This window comes from Chlorocebus sabaeus, chromosome 19, assembly GCF_047675955.1.
Source record: "Chlorocebus sabaeus isolate Y175 chromosome 19, mChlSab1.0.hap1, whole genome shotgun sequence".
In the NCBI taxonomy this organism is placed as follows: domain Eukaryota; kingdom Metazoa; phylum Chordata; class Mammalia; order Primates; family Cercopithecidae; genus Chlorocebus; species Chlorocebus sabaeus.
In genome coordinates this window covers 22,113,301-22,130,245 of record NC_132922.1, presented here as the reverse complement: position 1 = coordinate 22,130,245, position 16,945 = coordinate 22,113,301, and the positions used below count along the sequence as shown (strand labels likewise).

At 43.8% G+C, this 16,945-nt stretch overlaps 1 protein-coding gene across 6 annotated transcripts in view; it reads right to left on the bottom strand.

Moving 5' to 3' along the window:
• The window catches only part of CHEK2 (checkpoint kinase 2), a 52,048-nt gene that overhangs the window by 34,374 nt on the left and 729 nt on the right, over positions 1 to 16,945 (bottom strand). For all 6 annotated transcript variants that reach the window (XM_073006839.1, XM_038006296.2, XM_073006840.1 and 3 more), the window contains exons 2-4: positions 10,213 to 10,537; positions 831 to 955; positions 565 to 712 (exon numbers count right to left, since the gene is read on the bottom strand). In XM_073006839.1, the coding sequence (XP_072862940.1) occupies positions 565 to 712; positions 831 to 955; positions 10,213 to 10,531 (592 nt within the window). In that variant the 5' untranslated portion in view covers positions 10,532 to 10,537. The remainder of the gene's footprint in view (positions 1 to 564; positions 713 to 830; positions 956 to 10,212; positions 10,538 to 16,945) is intronic.

Here is a 16,945-nt window from a genome sequence, read left to right as displayed (position 1 = left end):
AAATAAAAATAAATTTAAAAAAAAAAAAAAACACAGTATATGGCATTACATAAAACCAATTAAACCTTAAAACCTTAAAAATCTGTCTGGATGGAACTTTTTCAAAATTTAACAATGCAACTAGGACGGCAAAGTTGAATCTTGAATGCTAACTTACTCATCTTTTTTTCTGAGACAGAGTTTCACTCTTGTTGCCCAGGCTGGAGTGCAATGGCGCGATCTCGGCTCACCGCAACCTCTGCCTCCTGGGTTCAAGCGATTCTCCTTCCTCAGCCTCCTGAGTAGCTGGGATTACAGGCATGTGCCACCATGCCCGGCTTATTTTGTATTTTTAGTAGAGACAGGGTTTCTCCATGTGGGTCAGGCTGGTCTCGAACTCCTGACTTCAGGTGATCCATCCGCCTCGGCCTCCCAAAGTGCTGGGATTACAGGTGTGAGCCACTGCACCTGGCAACTTACTCATCTTTAGTCACTTAAACCATACTTTGTAAGGACAGGACAAATTTTCCTCCTATGAGGGAGTGGAAAAAAAGAAATCCAGTAACCATAAGATAATAATATTACCTTTATTTCTGCTTAGTGAAAGTGCAATTTCAGAATTGTTATTCAAAGGACGGCGTTTTCCTTTCCCTACAAGCTCTGTATTTACAAAGGTTCCATTGCCACTGTGATCTTCTATGTATGCAATGTAAGAGTTTTTAGGACCCACTTCCTAAAACAGAGAACATTTTATTTCAAACTTTGAACAGCAGAGATTTATAGTGGGAAAATACCTAAAAACAATGACTAGATTACCAGCTCTCCTAGGTACGTGGGTATTTGTTACCTACCCTGAAAATCCGAAAGTGTTTCTTGCTATATGTCCGGTATTTATCTGTTCTTTTCAGCAGTGGTTCATCAAAGCAATATTCACAGCTTTTGTCCCTCCCAAACCAGTAGTTGTCATTCACACATTCTGTAATACAAAAGCATGCAGCAGACAGCTGTTGAATTTCATGTATCAAACGTTTAAAAATTGCTCATAAGTGCTAATTGTAGGAAAATAGCCTAAGAAGGCAATCAGAATTATCAGTCTGCTTATCAAGATTTTATAAGATTAAAAATCAGGAGAGAAAAAACAACATTTACAACGAGTTTAACAAATGGCAGTTTATCTATAATCACATGGCCAGGCACAGTGGCTCACACCTGTAATCTCAGCCCTTTGGGAGGCTAAGGCAGGAGGATCACTTGACCCCAGGAGCTCATGACCAGCCTGGGCAACATAGGGGGCACCCATCTCTACCAAGAATTAAAAAATTAGTCTGGGCAACACGGTGAAACCCTATCTTTACAAAAAATAAAAAATCAGTAGGGTATGGTGGTCTCAGCTACTCAGGAGGCTGAGGCGGGAGGATCGCTTGAGCCCAGGAGGTCGAGGCTGCAGTGAGCTGAGATTGCGCCACTGCACACTAGCCTGGGCCAGAGTGAGACGCTGTTTCAAAAAAAACTTGGCCGGGTGTGGTGGCTCACGCCTGTAATCCCAGCACTTCGGGAAGCCATGACGAGTGGATCACGAGGTCAGGAGTTAAAGACCGACCTGGCTAAGATGGTGAAACCCTGTTTCTACTAAACCCTGTTTCCACTAAAAATACCCAAAGTAGCTGGGCATGGTGGTAGTTGCCAGCTACTCGGGAAGCTGAGGCAGAGAACTGCCTGAACCCGGGAGGTGGAGGTTGCAGTGAGCTGAGATTGCGCCACTGCACTCCAGCCTGGACAACAAAGCGAGACTCCGTCTCAAAAAAAAAAGGCCGGGCGCGGTGGCTCAAGCCTGTAATCCCAGCACTTTGGGAGGCCGAGACGGGTGGATCACGAGGTCAGGAGATCGAGACCATCCTGGCTAACACGGTGAAACCCCGTCTCTACTAAAAAATACAAAAAACACTAGCCGGGCGAGGCGGCAGGCGCCTGTAGTCCCAGCTACTCGGGAGGCTGAGCCAGGAGAATGGCATGGACCCGGGAGGCGGAGTTTGCAGTGAGCTGAGATCCGGCCACTGCACTCCAGCCTGGGCTACAAGAGCGAGACTTCGTCTCAAAAAAAAAAAAAAAAAAAATCACCCAGATGTGGTGGTGCATGCCTGTAGTCCAACTACTCAGGAGGCTGAAGCAGGAGGATCACTTGAGCAAGAGATGCTACAAAGGGCTGTGATCCTGCCACTGCATTCCAGCCTGGGTAACAGAGCAAGACCCCGTCTCAAAAACATAAATAAACAAATATTTAATATATATTATATATTTATTTTATATTTATTATATATAATATATATAATTTGTATTTATTATACATATAATATATACGTCACATTAAATAGAATTATATATTTATATATAATACAACTTATATATTACATAATATGTTAATTATATATACATATAATATGTAATACATAATAAATAATATATAATATATTATAATCTATTAATATATTATATGTACTTATACACACACACATACACATACATATATATATATAAAACTGTGAAATAACAAATAGTCATTAAAAGTTCTCGAGTAATTTTTAATGACTTGGAAAATTACTTGCAATACAGTAACTTCCTGCTTATTACCACAACACTTAACATAAAATCTGCACTCTTCCTTACGGCCTAATAGATGCTCAAGGTCTGGCCCCTGTCACCATTGCAGCCCCACCTCATACCCCTCTCCCCTTGCTCATGACACCCAGCACCACTGGCCTCCTTTCACTGCCCCCAAGAATGCTGGGTTCAATCTGCCTTGCGGTCTTAGCACTTCTTCCCCAACTACACAAATGGCTCATTCCACCTTGCCTTTTGTATAGATACTATTTACACAATACTATCTGCCTTTTGGACTCCATTATCATCTCCCACTCAGCTTTTTCTTTTTTTTTTGGAGACGGAATCCTGCTCTGTCACCCAGGCTAGAGTGCAGTGGCACGATCTCAGCTCACTGCAACCTCCGCCTCCCAGGTTCAAGCGATTCTCCTGTCCTCAGCCTCCCGAGTAGCTGGGACTACAGATGCATGCCACCACGCGCAGCTAATTTTTTGTAATTTTAGTAGAGAAGGGGTTTCACCGTGTTAGCCAGGATGGTCTCGATCTCCTGACCTTGTGATCTGCCTACCTTGGCCTCCCAAAGTGCTGGGATAAGAGGCGTGCACCACCACGCACAGCCTCCCACTCAGCTTGTTATATAAACATTACTCACCTGTTATCATAATGTTATCCCGTTTTATTTCTTTTTGAGTATGGGCCATGACTAGAAATTACCTTGCTTATTTGTATATTTTCTCCCCACCTCCCTGCATTAGAACATAACCTCCAGGAGGGCAGCTGGAGACCTCTTGTTTAACAGTACAACTCCAGCACTTAGGATATTGTACATGGCAGGCAATTAAATGTTCACTGCAAGACAGACTAGGGAAAATATTAGCAACTCCCATCAGGAAAAGGAATAACTTCCCTAACAAATGTTAGGTTCCTATAAATCAATGAAAAAGATAAACAGTCCAGTAGAAAAATGGGTGAAGGATATGAAAAGATAATTTACAAAAAACAGAAATATAGCTGGCTCAAACATATGAAAGGTGGCCAAGCTAACCCAATATAAGAAAATTTAGAAATCAAAAACACATTAAGATTTCACGTTTTACCTATTAGATTGGCAAAAATTCAAAAGTTTCATACCACCCTGTGCTGGCAAGAGGTATGAAAAAGTGGGTACTCCCATACATTGCCAGTGGGAATATAATTTATACTCACGTTGTCTATAATTGTCTAGGGAGGACAATTTAGCAAGATCTATCAAAATTACATATGGGCTGGGCGCAATGGCTCAGGCCTGTAATCCCAGTACTTTGGGAGGCCAAGGAAGGAGGTTCACTTGAGCCTGAAAGTCAAGGCTGCAGTGAACTGTGACTGCACCACTCACTCCAGGGTGACAGAGTAAGACCCTACCTCTAGAAAGAAAGAAAAAGAAAATTAACAAATCCAAATTTAGTTACTTAAAAAGATCAGCAAGTTGGTAAACCTCAGACAGACTAAACAAGAAAAAAAGAGACAAGACTCAAATTACTAAAATCAGAATGAGAAAGGTAATTACTACTGATCTGACAGAAATAAAAATTATTTAAAAAGAATAAGTGAACAATTGTGTGACAATATTAGATGACATAGGTGAAATGGACAAACTCCTAGAAAGATACAAACTACCAAAACTAGCACAAGAAGAAATAGAAAATCTGAATATACCCATAAGAAGTGAAAAGATTGAATGATAATCCTAGCACTTTGGGAGGTCAAGGCAGGTGGATTGGCTGACTTCAGGAGATCAAGACCAGCCTAGGCAACATGGCAAAACCCCATCTCTACTACAAATGAAAAAAAAAAAAATATTTAAGCCAGGCGTGGTGGCGCACACCTGTAGTCCCAGCTACTCTGGAGGCTGAGGCACAAGAATCATTTGAACCTGGGAGGCACAGGCTACAGTGAGCCAAGATCGTGCCACTGCACTCCAGCCTGGGTGACAGAGACTCTGTCTCCAAAAAACAAAACAAAACAAAAGACTGAATGAGTAATCAAAACATCCCCTACAAAGAAAAGTGCAGTCCCAGATAGCCTCACTTTAGCTTGAGCAACATAGGGAGACCCCATCTCTATCAAAATAAAAAAATTAGCCACGCATGATGGCACATGCCTGTGGTCCCAGCTACTCGGGAGGTTGAGGTAGGAGTTGGGCCTGGGAGGTCAAGGCTGCAGTGAAACGTGATTGTGAGTAACACTCCAGCCTGAGTAACACAGTGAGACCCTGTCTCAGGAAAAAAAAAGAAAAAAGAAACACATGGCTGGCTTCATTTTAAATTCTATCAAATATGTAAAGAACTAATACCAATTATTCTCAAACTTTTCGAAGAAATACAGAAGGGAACACTGTCAACTCATCTATGAAGCCAGCAATACCCTCACACCAAAACCAGACAGAGACATGACAGTAAAACCACAAACCAGTATCGCTTACAAATATAGATACAAAAATCCTCAACAAAACAGTAGCAAACTAAATCCAGCAACACATAAAAAATATTACAAATGGCCAAATAAGAATTAACCCAGGAAAGCTTGGTTGGTTTAACATCTGAAAACCAATCAATATAATACACAATAACAATAGAATACAGGAAAATAGACACAGAAAAAAATTTTGGCAAAATTCAACCCCCTTTAATAATAAAAAATACTCAGAAAACTAGGAATAGGAGGAAATTCCTTCACCTAGGAAAGAGCTTTTATTTTATTTATTTATTATTATTATTATTATTATTTTTAATTTGGAGGCAAAGTCTTGCTCTGTGGCCTGCAATCATAGCTCACTGCAGTCTCCAACTCCTGGCCTCAAGAACTTCTCCTGCCATAGGTTCCCAAAGCACTGAGATTATAGGGAGAAAGAATCAGAGCACCCAGCCAGAAAGAACTTTTTTTTTTCTTTTTTTTTTGAGACAGAGTCTCACTCTGTGGCTCAGGTTGGAGTGCAGTGGTGTGATCTCGGCTCACTGCAAGCTCCGCCTCCTGGGTTCACCCCATTCTCCCACCTCAGCCTCACAAGTAGCTGGGACTACAGGCTCCTGCCACCACGCCCGGCTAGTTTTGTTTTTGTATTTTTAGTAGAGATGGGGTTTCACCGTGTTAGCCAGGATGGTCTTGATCTCCTGACCTCATGATCCGCCCACCTCGGCCTCCCAAAGTGCTTGGATTACAGGCGCGAGCCACAGCGCCCGGCCCAGAAAGAACTTTTATGAAACATCCACAGCTTAGTCTTCAGATATCAAAGAGGAGAGAGAAGAGAGGAGGAGAAGAGAGGAAAGAGGAAAGAAAAAGGAAAGGAAAGGGAAAGGGAAAGGGAAAGGGAAGGGGAAGGGAAGGGGAAGGGAAGGGGAAGGGAAGGGGAAGGGAAGGGGAAGGGAAGGGGAAGGGAAGGGGAAGGGGAAGGGAAGGAAAGGGAAGGGAAGGGAAGGAAAGGAAAGGAAAGGAAAGGAAAGGAAAGGAAAGGAAAGGAAAAAGAGAAAAGGAACAGAACGAAACGGAACAGAACGGAAAGGAAAGGAAAGGGAAAGGAAAGAAAGAAAGGAAAGGAAAGAGGAAAGAAAAGAGGAAAGGAAAGGGGAAAGGAGAAAGGGGAAAGGGGAAAGGGGAAAGGAAAGGAAAGGAAAGGAAAGGAAAAAAGAAAGGGGAAAGGGGAAAGGAAAAGGGAAAGACCCACAGCTAACATCATACTTAGTGACAAAAAACTGAAAACTGGCCGGGGATGGTGCCTCACACCTCTTATCCCAGCACTTTGGGAGGCTGAGGCAGGAGGATCAGTTGACACCAGGAGTTCGAGATCAGACTGGGTAACATGGCAAGACTCTGTCTCTACAAAAAATGAAAATAAAAAAAGTAGGCCAGCCACAGTGGCTCACGCCTGTAATTCCAGCACTTTGGGAGGCTGAGACAGGTGCATCACCTGAGGGCAGGAGTTCGAGACCAGCCTGGCCAACATGGTGAAACCCCATCTCTACTCAGAATACAAAAATTAGCCAGGCATGGTGGCATAAGCATGTAATCCCACCTACTTGGGAGGCTGAGGCAGGAGAATCGCTTGAAACTGGGAGGAGGAGGTTGCAGTGAGCCGAGATCACACCATGGCACTGCAGCCTGGTGACAGAGCGAGGCTCCGTCTCAATAGATAAATAAATAAAACTCAAAATGAATAAAGGACCTTAATTAAACATAAGAGCTAAAACTAGGCCAGGTACTATGGCTCATGCCTGTAATCCCAACACTTTGGGAAACTGAGATGGATGGATCGCTTAAGCTCAGGAGTTTGAGACCAGACTGTGCAACATGATGAAACCCCATCTCCACCAAGAATACAAAAAGTTAGCTGGGAGTGGTGGTGCACATCTGTGGTCCCAGCTATCCAGGAGACTGAAGTGGGAGGATTGCTTGAGCCTGGGAGGCAGAGGCTGAAGTGAGCCGAGATTGCGCCACTGCACTCCAGCCTGGATGACAGCGAGACCCTCTCTCAAAAAAAATAAATAAACAAACAAACAAAAAGGAGTTAAAACTATAAAATTTTAGAAGACAACATAGGTATAAACAATTAACAAATAATAATAAATAGCCTTGGCCAGGCGTGGTGGCTCGTGCCTGTAATCCTACCACTTTGGGAGGCCAACACGAGCAGATTACCTGAGGTCAGGAGTTTGAAACCAGCCTGGCCAACATGGTGAAACCCCGTCCCTACTAAAAAAATACAGAACTTAGCCGGGCATGGTGGTGGGCACCTGTAATGTTGTCATCTACTCAGGGGGCTGAGGCAGGAGAATCACTTGAACCCAGGAGGCAGAGGTTGCAGTGAGCCAAGATCGCACCACTGCACTCCAGCCTGGCTGACAGAGTGAGACTCCATCTCAAATAATAATAATAATAATAATAATAAACAGCCTCTATGTATTCAGCATCTACTTTATGCTGGTCATCCAATCAGGCTCTTTGTTTACTTGTCTTTTTTTGTTTTTCCTTTTTGTGGAGAATGGGGTCTCACTATATTGCCCAGCAGGTCTCAAACTCCTGGGTTCAAGCTATCCTCCCACCTCTGCCTCCCTAAGAGCTGGGATTACAGTTGTGAGCCACTGCACCCAGCCTGTTTTCTCACTTTTAAAGGTGATGTATCCCATTTAGCCCTTTCTCACCATTTCTGTTTCCCACTCATCTAAACCTATAGGCCTATCTGAAAAATATATTGTATTTTATTTATTTCTTTATTTTTTGGAGACAGAATCTCGCTCTGTCACCCAGGCTGGAGTGCAGTGGCACAATCTCAGCTCACTACAACCTCCACCTCCCAAGTTCAAGCAATTCTCCTGTCTCAGACTCCTGAGTAGGTGGGATTACAGGTGCCTGCCACCATGCCCGGCTAATTGTTTTTTTCTTTCTTTTTTTTGAGACAGAGTTTCGCTCTTGCTGCCCAGGCTGGAGTGCAGTGGTGCGATCTCAGCTCACCACAACCTCTGCCTCCCGGGTTCAAGCAATTCTCCTACCTCAGCCCCCTGAGTAGCTGGGATTACAGGAGCCCGCCACCATGCCCGGCTAATTTTGTATTTTTAGTAGAGACGGGGTTTCTCCATGTTAGTTAGGCTGGTCTCAAACTCCCCATCGCAGGTGATCCGCCCGTCTCGGCCTCCCAAAGTGCTGGGATTGTAGGCGTGAGCCAACACGCCTGGCCTAATTTTTGTATTTTTAATAGAGACAGGGTTTCCCCATGTTGGCCAGGCTAGTCTTGAACTCCTGACCCCAAGTGATCCCGCCCACCTTGGTCTCTCAACATGCTGGGATTACAGTCATGAGCCACCATGCCTGGCCTGAAAAAATGTATTTTAAATAGGTAAAAAATAGCTTTGAGTGTCTACTTATAATTTAAAGTTGTATATGTAGAATGCAGGTGTATTGTTTCTCCATTTTTTACAGTTTTTTCAAGACATCAAAGTTAGATATGAAATAAAACAAGGATGGTGAGTGACAAAACACAAAATGATATACCAGTCCTTCATTTCTTTATATTAATATATTCTACCCTATTAATGCCAAGTTCAAATGTGTTTAGTAAAGAGGTCATTGTAATGTAAGAGAAAAGAAAAAAAAACACTATTTTTTTTTACTGGAGTGCAGTGGCACAATCCTGGCTCAGTGCAACCTCTGCCTCCCAGGTTCAAGCAATTCTCATGTCTCATCCTCCTGAGTAGCTGGGATTGCAGGCATGCACCACCATACCTGGCTAATTTTTGTATTTTCAGTAGAGACAGGGTTTTGCCATGTTGCCCAAGCTGGTTTTGAACTCCTGGCCTCAAGTGATCCTCCTGCCTTGGCCTCCCAAAGTGGTGGGATTACAGGCATAAGCCACCATGCCTGGCAATTTTAAAATACACACATATGTATTTTAAACATATGCATAGCGAAACTTACTATTGGAACCAGGAGGTGTCAGAAAGGGTCAACATATTTAAATTACAAGGTTGACTATTTTCAGACAAAAACAAATAACAAGTAGTCAACAAATAGCCATCTCTATTCTGAACAACTCTGATTCTCTGAAGCTGTGGCAAACCACAGCAGAGGTTAACTGGTGAAGCTTTTGTGATTAGGGGATCATGTTTGCAAGTTTGCATGAATCTGCATTTTTCTAGGAAGAGGGTCCAAAGCTACCTTCAAACCCTTGGATGGACAGCACATTGTAAATATCCAATTAATATTTGTTGAAAGAATAAATGAACGGAATCCACAGCAGGTAACAGCCAATGCAACACCCAACACTGCCTCTTTGGTTTTACCTTTTATCACCTTCAAACTCCAGAATCATTCTAAGGTGGCTCAAGCACTCTGCTGCAACTAACTAAGGCAGGAAAATAGGGTGTGAAGGCAGGGAATCTAAGGCCGATTCACACAAACTTCCTGGAGCAGCCAGGCATGGTGGCTCATGCCTGTAATCCCAGCACTTTGGGAGGCCGAGGCAGGCAGATCACTTGAGGTCAGAAGTTCAAGACCAGCCTGGCCAACATGGTGAAACCCCATCTCTACTAAAAATACAAAAATTAGCCAAGTGCAGTGGTATGCATTTGTAATCCCAACTACTCAGGAAGCTGAGATAGAATCGTTTGAACCCAGGAGTCAGAGGTTGCAGTGAGCCTAGCCGAGATTTCTCAAAAAAAAAAAAAAAGAATTTGCACTCTGGCCTATGATTTGTCCATTCTACGACCTTCATTTGCATAAGGCGCCAATCCCCACCAGTATTGGAATGGCCAAGGTCCAGTTCACTGTGGCCTCTAATGGGCTGTGAGCCAGCCCTTCATCTACATAGGAGGTAACCAATGGGAGACCTCTAGAGGGTACTTGAACCCCAGAAGACTTTGCTACCAGGGCTCTGCAGCCACTTGCTCAGGCCTGCTCCCATCCTGCGACATGTACTTTAGCTTCTATTGCCTTCCACTTCAATAAATCTATGCTTTCATTGCTTGTTCATGCATGATGTTCAATTATTTGTTCAACGTGCCAAAAACCTGGACAACTCACAATCAGAACCTTCCACCCGGTAACACAACAACTTTCTGTAACTGTTTTTCTGAACAAAACATGATACTATATAACAAAGGGTCTTACCAAGATTGGCAAATCCATCCTGAAGGGCCCATAATCGAGCCCAGGGGGCAGGGGCAGGCTCCTCAGGTTCTTGGTCCTCAGGTTCTTGGTCCTCAGGAATAGAATAGAGTTCCTGAGTGGACACTGTCTCTAAGGAGCTCAGTGTCCCAGAGCTGGAGTGAGAGGACTGGCTGGAGTTTGGCATCGTGCTGGTAGAGGAGCTGGATATGCCCTGGGACTGTGAGGAGGAACCCTGGGACTGGGTAACGCTGCCATGGGGCTGTGAACAGGTACTGCTGCCATGGGACTGCTGAGCCTCAACATCCGACTCCCGAGACATCACGACCTCAAAAAGAAAGTGTCCAACAACAAAGGTGAGTTTCGAGGCACAAGACTTTAAAAAGTAAACAATGGGCCTATTACAACAGCAAAAGAAAAGAAAAGAAAAGAAAAGAAAAGAAAAAAAAAGAAAAAAGAAAAAAAAACCCAGGGCTAACAAGCTCTCCAAAAATTAAAAGTCCTAACAGCCCAGACCTACAGTTCTTCTGGGCTGAGCTTTTCACCAGATCATTGTCACTGGATCAGTTTTTTGTCTGACAGCCATAAACTACAGGGAAAAAACAAATTATCTGAAGATTATGAATAAGTAAAAAGCAATAAAATTGAGCTGGGGGGCTCATAAAAGCTTACATTTGTCCAATTCTTTTAAATTAAGACTGAAACCAAAAATGTATTGATACAATCAACACTACATTTAAATTTCATGTATAGTGGGGGCCAGGCATGGGGCCTCACACCTGTAATCCCAACACTTTGGGAGGCCAAGACGGGCAGATCATGAGGTCAGGAGTTCAAGACCAGCCTGGCCAACATAGTGAAATTCCATCTCTACTAAAAATACAAAAAATTAGCCGGGCGTGGTGGCAGGCACCTGTAGTTCCAGCTAATCAGGAGGCTGAAGCAGGAGAATTGCTTGAGCCCAGGAGGTGGAGGTTGCAGTAAGCTGAGATCACGCCACTGCACCCCAGCATGGGTGACAGGAGTGAAACCCTGTCTCAAAAAAAATAAATTAATGAAATAAATAAAATTTTAAAATAAAATAGGTCAGGTGCAGTGACTCACAACTGTAAACACAATACTTTGGGTGGCGAAGGTAGAAGGCTTGCTTGAGGGCAGGTGTTTGAGACCCCACCTCTACGAAAAATAATAATTTTTATGTTAGATAATTTAGCCCAACTGCAGCCTGATATAAGCGTTCTGAGCACGTTTAAAGAAGGCTAGGCTAAACTATGATGTTTGGTATGTTAGGTATATTGAATGTATTTTCAATTTAACAATATTTTCAACTTAGAATGGGTTTATTTAGACATAACGCCATTGAAAGTTGAGGAGCATCTGTGTATTTTGGAAAGAGAAAGAAGACAAAGGGTCAGGTGGCTTGGAATAGAAGTCAAAAAGAAATTGTACAATAACCTGCTGCATTATTCCAAAGGGTCCATTTAATAAATGTCACTGGTACCCCCTTTTCCTCTGGGCTTGCTCCTAAAGGGAAATACACCTGTTCATTCAATCTAGATTCCCTGACACCTAAGGACCCAGTGACCTGATGAGGCAGAACACAAAGGAAGACAGCTCTAAACAACTCCACCTATCCCTTTGTGATGCTAAGTAACTATAGGGCTTATCTTTTCAGCATCCTAAATGGCTTTCCAGCCTTGATGGAATCTTGCAGGAACTATCTTTTATAAACTGGAGACCATAACAGAGGCTCCCACCCTTGTCTTAGAATTAACCTAATAGACAGACTCTCATAACAGGCTGGGTGCAGTGGCTCATGCCTGTAATCCCAGCACTTTGGGAGGGCCAAGGCAAGAGGACCACTTGAGGTCATGTGTTCAATACCAGCCTGGCCAACATAGTGGAACTCCCCTGTACAAAAAGTAAGAAAATTAGACATGGTGGCATGCAGCTGTGGCCTCAGCTACTCGGGAAGGTGAGGTGGGAGGAATACTTGAGCCCAGGAGTTGAAGGCTGCAGTGAGCTACGATCATACCACTTATACACCAGTCTGGGTGGCAGAGTGAGACCCTATCTCCAAAGAACAGAAAACAAAACAAGACTCTGATAACAGAACCACCAGTAAAACCAAAGTAACATCCACTGCTGACCTAATCGGATTAACAAAAAAAAAAAAAGTGGGAGGAGGAGGACATTCTCTTCCTCCCCATACTCAGGCTACTACTCCAGGAGAACACAGGAAACAACACTATCATAGTCCCCACCATCACAGGGGGATAAGATCCAAGACCCCCCAAATGGATGCCTGAAACCTCACATAGTACAGAACCCTATATAAACTATGTACGACTTTCTTTTTCCTTCTTCACAATTTCACAAATAGAAGATTTGTTCTTACCACAGATGTTACCAGCCTCAGCATAAAAATTTTTTTGTCATTATTAAATTGAGATCTTTCACCTTTTCAGTTAAAGGAAACACTTTACAGCTTCTCTTTGCAATATCCAAACTGCCAGCATCTTTTGCTTTGGGGCCATTATTAAATATAAGGGTGACTTGAACACAAGCACTGCAAAACCACATAATTTAAGACTTATGAATTGATTATTGCTTTTTTTTTTCAAACAGAGTCTCACTCAGTCACCTAGGCTGGAGTGCAGTGGCACAATCTCGGCTCACTGCAACCTCCACCTCCTGGGTTCAAGCAATTCTCCTGCCTCAGCCTTCCAAGTAGCTGGGATTACAGGCACGCACCACCACGCCTGGCTAATTTGTGTATTTTTTTTAGTAGAGACAGGGTTTTCACCGTATTGGCCAGCCTGGTCTCAAACTCCTGACCTCAGGTGATCCTCAGGCCCACCTCGGCCTCCCAAAGTGCTAGGATTACAGGCATGAGCTACCACGTCCAGCCATGAATTGATTATTTCTTATGAATTTTCCACTTAGTTTCAGATCACAGCTGACCATTGGTAACTGAAACTACTACCACTGATAAGTAGGGACTACGATACCCACATTGATTGTATTTACACAGCTTTCAAGATACAAATGTTCTGCCAGGTGTGGTGGGTCTAGTCTGTAATCCCAGCACTTTGGGAGGCTGACGCAGGCAGATTCCTCGAGCCCAGGAATTTGAGACCAGCCTGGACACCATGGTAAAATCCAATATCTACAGAAAATACAAAAAATTAGCAGGGCATGGTGGTGTGCACCTGCAGTCCCAGCTACTTGGGAGGCTGAGGTGGGAGGATCACTTGAGCCCAGGAGGCTGAAGCTGCAGTGAGCCGTGATCAAGCCTACACTCCAGCCTAGGTGACAGAGACCCTATCACCAGGGGAAAAAAAAAAAAAAAAATGGATACAAAGGTTCTGATGAGTTTTCTTTAAAACATACCAGGAAGGCAATGCCAAAACTGAGTATGCCACTCCAGGGACTGCTGGTCTAATACTACCTCAGCCAGGCTGAGTCTTCCCCACAGCTTTTTGAGCAAGACAGGACAACTGGAGAAAATGTGTCAACAAGTTGCTATGAGAGATTAGAGGCAAGCAGATCTGGAGTCAGACACTTGAGTGAAACTGTGCATGACTTTAGGTAGATCACAACTTCGCTAAGCCTGTTTTCTCATCAAAAATAAGTAGACAGACCATAAGGATTAAGTGAAGTGATGCATGTAATACTCCCCCCACCCACCCAAGCTATCTGGGAGCCATTGTTATTGGAAAGTCATGCAGAGAAGTGAGTCAAAAACCAAAGTGAAGGCAGCAAAACTCCAGGACTGTAAACAGAAGTCCAGTCCCCAAACCTATAAAACCACTATAAGAAAATACTGGGGAAATGCTCCAGGACACTCATCTTGGGCACAGGTTTTTTGCGTAAGACCTCAGAAGCACAGGCAACTAAAGCAAAAACAGACAACTGGGATTTCATCAAGCTAAAAAAGCTTCTGCATAGCAAAGGAAACAATCAACAAAGTGAAGAGACAACCCACAGAATGGGAAAAAACATTTCCAAACTAGCCATCTGACAAGGGATGAATAATCATAATATATAAGGGGACGAAACTCAATTGCAAAAAGACAAATAATCCCATTTAAGAAATGGGCAGGCCAGGCCGGGCGCGGTGGCTCAAGCCTGTAATCCCAGCACTTTGGGAGGCCGAGACGGGCGGATCACGAGGTCAGGAGATCAATACCATCCTGGCTAACACGGTGAAACCCCATCTCTACTAAAAAATACAAAAAACTAGCCGGGCGAGGTGGCGGCGCCTGTAGTCCCAGCTACTCGGGAGGCTGAGGCAGGAGAATGGCGTAAACCCGGGAGGCGGAGCTTGCAGTGAGCTGAGATCCGGCCACTGCACTCCAGCCTGGGCGACAGAGCCAGACTCCGTCTCAAAAAAAAAAAAAAAAAGAAAGAAATGGGCAGGCCAGGCACAGTGCCTCACATCTGTAATCCCAGCACTTTGGGAGGCCAAGGCGGGGTGGATCATCTGAGGTCAGGCGTTCAAGACCAGCCTGGCCAACATGGCGAAACCACATCTCTACTAAAAATACAAAAAATTAGCTGGGCGTGGTGGCTCGTGCCTGTAGTCCCAGCTACTTTGGAGGCTGAGACACGAGAATCACTTGAACCCAGGAAACGGAGAAGGAGGTTGCAGTGAGCCAAGATCATGCCACTGCACTCCAGGCTAGGTGACAGAGTGAGACTCTGTCTCAAAAAAAAGAAATGGGCAAAAGATCCGAACAGACATTTCTCAAAAGAAGACATACAAATGGCCAACAGGTATATAAAAAAATGCTCAACATCACTGATCATTGGAGAAATAACAAATCAAAACTACAGTGAGGCCTGGGCACAGTATCTCATGCCTGTAATCCCAAAACTTTGGGATGCGGAGGCGGGCAGATCACTTGAGGTCAGGAGTTTGAGACCAGCCTGGCCAACATGGTGAAACCCTGCCTCCACTAAAAATATGAAAATTAGCTGGGCACAGTGGCAGGTGTCTATAATCCCAGCTACTTGGGAGGCTGAGGCAGGAGAATCGCTTGAACCTGGGAGGCAGAGAATGCAGTGAGTCAAAATTGCACCACTGCATTCCAGCCTAGGCGACAGAGTAAGACTCTGTCTCAAACAAACAAACAAACCTACAATGAGATACCATCTCACCCCAGTTAAAATGGTTTGAATAAAAGACAGGCAATAACAGATGCTGGGAAGAATGTGGAGAAAGGGGAACTGTACAGAGTGCTCTTGACGTAAGTAATTTTATCTTAGAAAAAGGCTCTTGTATTTTAAAAGGCATTATGCCAATAGGGACCAGATGTTTGTCTAATTAATAAAGACTGTACTGGCCAGGCACAGTGGTTCACGCCTGTAATCCCAGCACTTTGGGAGACCAAGGCAGACAGATCACAAAGTCAGGAGATCGAGACCACCCTGGCCATCATGGTGAAACCCTGACTCTACTAAAAATACAAAACTTAGCTGGGCGTGGTGTCGCGTGCCTGTAATCCCAGCTACTCGGGAGGCTGAGGCAGGAGAATCGCTTGAACCAGGGAGTCGGAAGTTGCAGTGATCCGAGATCACGCCACTGCACTCTAGCCTGCGAGAGACAAAGTGAGACTCTGTCTCAAAAAAAAAACAAAAAAAGACGGTACTAAACCAGATAAGGACATAAACATGTACACGCTTTTGTTATTAGTCCTTACCAGAAAATTTTGTGGTCACAAGACCAGGACTTTATTAGGTCAGAATGGCTGTCCTAACAGACACCATCTTGCTGTCACTCACGATTAATACCCAGCATCTGCCACCAAAGGCTCATCCACATCAAAAACTCTCCCTTACAAGACACTGACACCCCAGATCAAGCCAAAACACTCTCTTTTCCACATTGCTCTCCTTGGACTGGTTTGATAACCGCTTTCCCTATCCCCTTTTCTCTGAATGTTAAATGTTACTTTAATGTAAGATTTTTAACCTATAACATTTATATATTAAATAAATATACTATTGTGTATAATTTACAATGCTGACTGACTTGTGGAATGGCTTCAGCCTGTGTGCCCACGGTTCTGACTACCAAGTAAACAGGTAGTACTACAGAAAATTGCTTCCTTGGGAACTCCATGTAGCTCGTGGCTTTTACAATTAAAATAAAACATCAGTAAGTCTGATCTTGTGGAAAAACACAAATGTTCACGGACCTAGTTATGTCTGACCTTGCCCTGTTCGCATACACCATTGGTGGGAATGCAAATTAGTATAGCCACTAATCACAAAAGTATTGTGATTCCTCAAAAAACTGAAATTAGGCTGGGTGCGGTGGCTCACACCTGTAATCCCAGCACTTTGGGAGGCCAAGGCGGGTGGATCACCTGAGGTCAGAAGTTCAAGACCAGCCTGGCCAACATGGTAAAACCCCATCTCTACTAAAAATACTAGCCAGGCATGGTGGCGGGCGCCTATAATCCCAGATACTTAGGAGGCTGAGGCAGGAGAACCACTTGAACCCAGGAGGCAGAAGTTGCAGTGAGCCCAGATCGCGCCACTGCACTCCAGCCTGGCAACAGAGAGAGACTCCGTCTCAAAAAAAAAAAAAAAAAGGTACAGATGTGGTAATCATACATGTATACTTTATATCAAAAATAAATACTTTTTTAAAAAAGTCCAGAAGCCTTTCAAGTGAAACACAATCTTTTTTTTCAAGTAGAAAACCTAAGTCCGAAGGAGGACTGAT